The sequence below is a fragment of the Sciurus vulgaris genome (assembly GCF_902686455.1).
Source record: "Sciurus vulgaris genome assembly, chromosome: 11".
NCBI classification, from domain to species: Eukaryota; Metazoa; Chordata; class Mammalia; order Rodentia; family Sciuridae; genus Sciurus; species Sciurus vulgaris.
In genome coordinates, this window is record NC_136472.1 from 67,740,395 (window position 1) to 67,742,380 (window position 1,986).

Here is a 1,986-nt window from a genome sequence, read left to right on the forward strand (position 1 = left end):
TGTGTTATGTCAAAAGCAAAAATGAGACCTTCATGGTTGACCACATTGCACCAGTACTCATTTAAAAAGTTCATACTTGTGCTAGTTCACAGAATAAATTTAGAATACATAATGTAAGAGAGGTTCTCACATCCTTATTTCTCTCCCAGAATATGAGTATTATACTTTTTACTCAGTACAAATTTTTTAAAATTTAAGAATAGAAAGACTTCCTTGGTCAGTCTGTCTTCATCTTACTATTGGACACTTAAACAGTTCTTTTCTTGTATTGTTTTCAGAAGCAGGAACTATGGCTGCTGGATAACAAGAGGAGACAGATAGAAAAGCTTTCCTATCAGCAATTACACTTGTTCATGAGAAAATGTAACTTCAAGAATGCTTGTGCCAAATATTACAATAGCCAGTCTCATTTGAAACCACAGTATAGACTTCATTTCAATACATGTGTCAAGAAAGATTTGGAGTTTTTAATGTGCACCTTAAGTATGGACTCCAGGAATACTTTTAGACTAAATGTGGTGTCATTAGCTTGTCTCCATTTCTCTCAAAAAGGGCTCATGACTTTTGTTAGAATTCAATAGCAGTAGCATTCAATTTCAAAACTAAAGTAAGAAAACTCTTCTAACTAAAGCTATGTCTTTATTATTATTGTGAAATATAACATCAAATTTAAATGCAGCAAAAATACCCTGAAACCAAATAGTAGTTTATGTAAACACAATTATTATTCATTTGTATAAATTTGTCAGCTTTTTTGTAACCATTGTGGCTTCAAACATATTTCAGCATAGATATAACAGTAGGGCATATTACTACAAAAAACATGCTTTTTAATTGAAAAAAATTTCAACCATTGACCTAATATAATATGTAGTTTTGGAAAAGATCATCTTTCCTTATCCTTGGTACACCCTATAAAACTCTGCTATTCTATAAGAAAACTGTATGCATATACCAATTAGTTATTCCTAAGTATGGATATTGTGATTGAGACTGCTGGGTTTGGGGGTTCATAGTTTTCATGAATCTTTCTCCACTTGTGAGCATAATATGTGGCCCAATATTAGTGCTGCCCCCTTTCTGTTGACCGGCTTCGCAGGGCTGGAGGCAGCGTATCACTGGATCTCCATTCTCTTCTTCGCCATCTATGTCTCTGTGTTTCTGGGCAATGGCACACTTCTCTACCTCATCAAAGATGACTGCCATCTCCAGGAACCCATGTACTACTTCCTTGCCATGCTGGCAGGCACGGATCTCACAGTGACAGTGACGACAATGCCTACTGTAATGGGTGTCTTGTGGGTGAATCACAGGGAGATAAGCCACAGGGCCTGCTTCTCACAGGCCTATGTCATTCACTCCCTTTCCATTGTAGAATCGGGTATCTTGCTTGCCATGGCCTATGACCGTTTTATTGCCATCCGCTCTCCTCTGAGGTACCACTCCATACTTACCAACTCCAGGGTGATAAAAATAGGTCTGGGGATACTGCTGAGAGGCTTTGTGTCCATTGTGCCCCCAATTCTGCCACTTTATTGGTTCCCATATTGCCGTTCCCATGTTCTTTCCCATGCCTTTTGCCTCCACCAAGATGTCATGAAACTTGCTTGTGCTGATATTACATTTAATCGCTTATACCCAGTTGTTCTGGTGGCTCTGACTTTCTTCCTAGATGCTCTGATCATTCTCATTTCTTACATCCTGATTCTCAAGACAGTGGTGGGCATTGCCTCTCGAGAGGAGCAAGCTAAGGCCCTCAACACTTGTGTGTCCCATATAAGTTGTGTCCTTGTATTTTACATCACTGTGATTGGCCTGACCTTCATCCACAGGTTTGGGAAACATGCCCCACATGTGGTCCACATTACCATGAGCTATGTCTACTTTCTCTTTCCTCCATTCATGAACCCAATTATATATAGCATCAAGACCAAGCAGATTCAGAGGAGCATTGTTCTCCTATTTTCTGGATGTAATTGGACTTGA

At 39.0% G+C, this 1,986-nt stretch overlaps 1 protein-coding gene across 1 annotated transcript; it reads left to right on the plus strand.

Annotated features, from left to right (window-relative positions):
• Positions 1–1,050: 1,050 nt before the first annotated feature.
• On the plus strand, positions 1,051–1,986 carry LOC306640523 (olfactory receptor 51B2-like; the record flags this gene model as incomplete). The annotated part of the gene is made up of 1 exon (XM_079104808.1): positions 1,051–1,986. One exon carries the CDS (start codon positions 1,051–1,053, stop codon positions 1,984–1,986), a length of 936 nt encoding a protein of 311 aa, XP_078960934.1.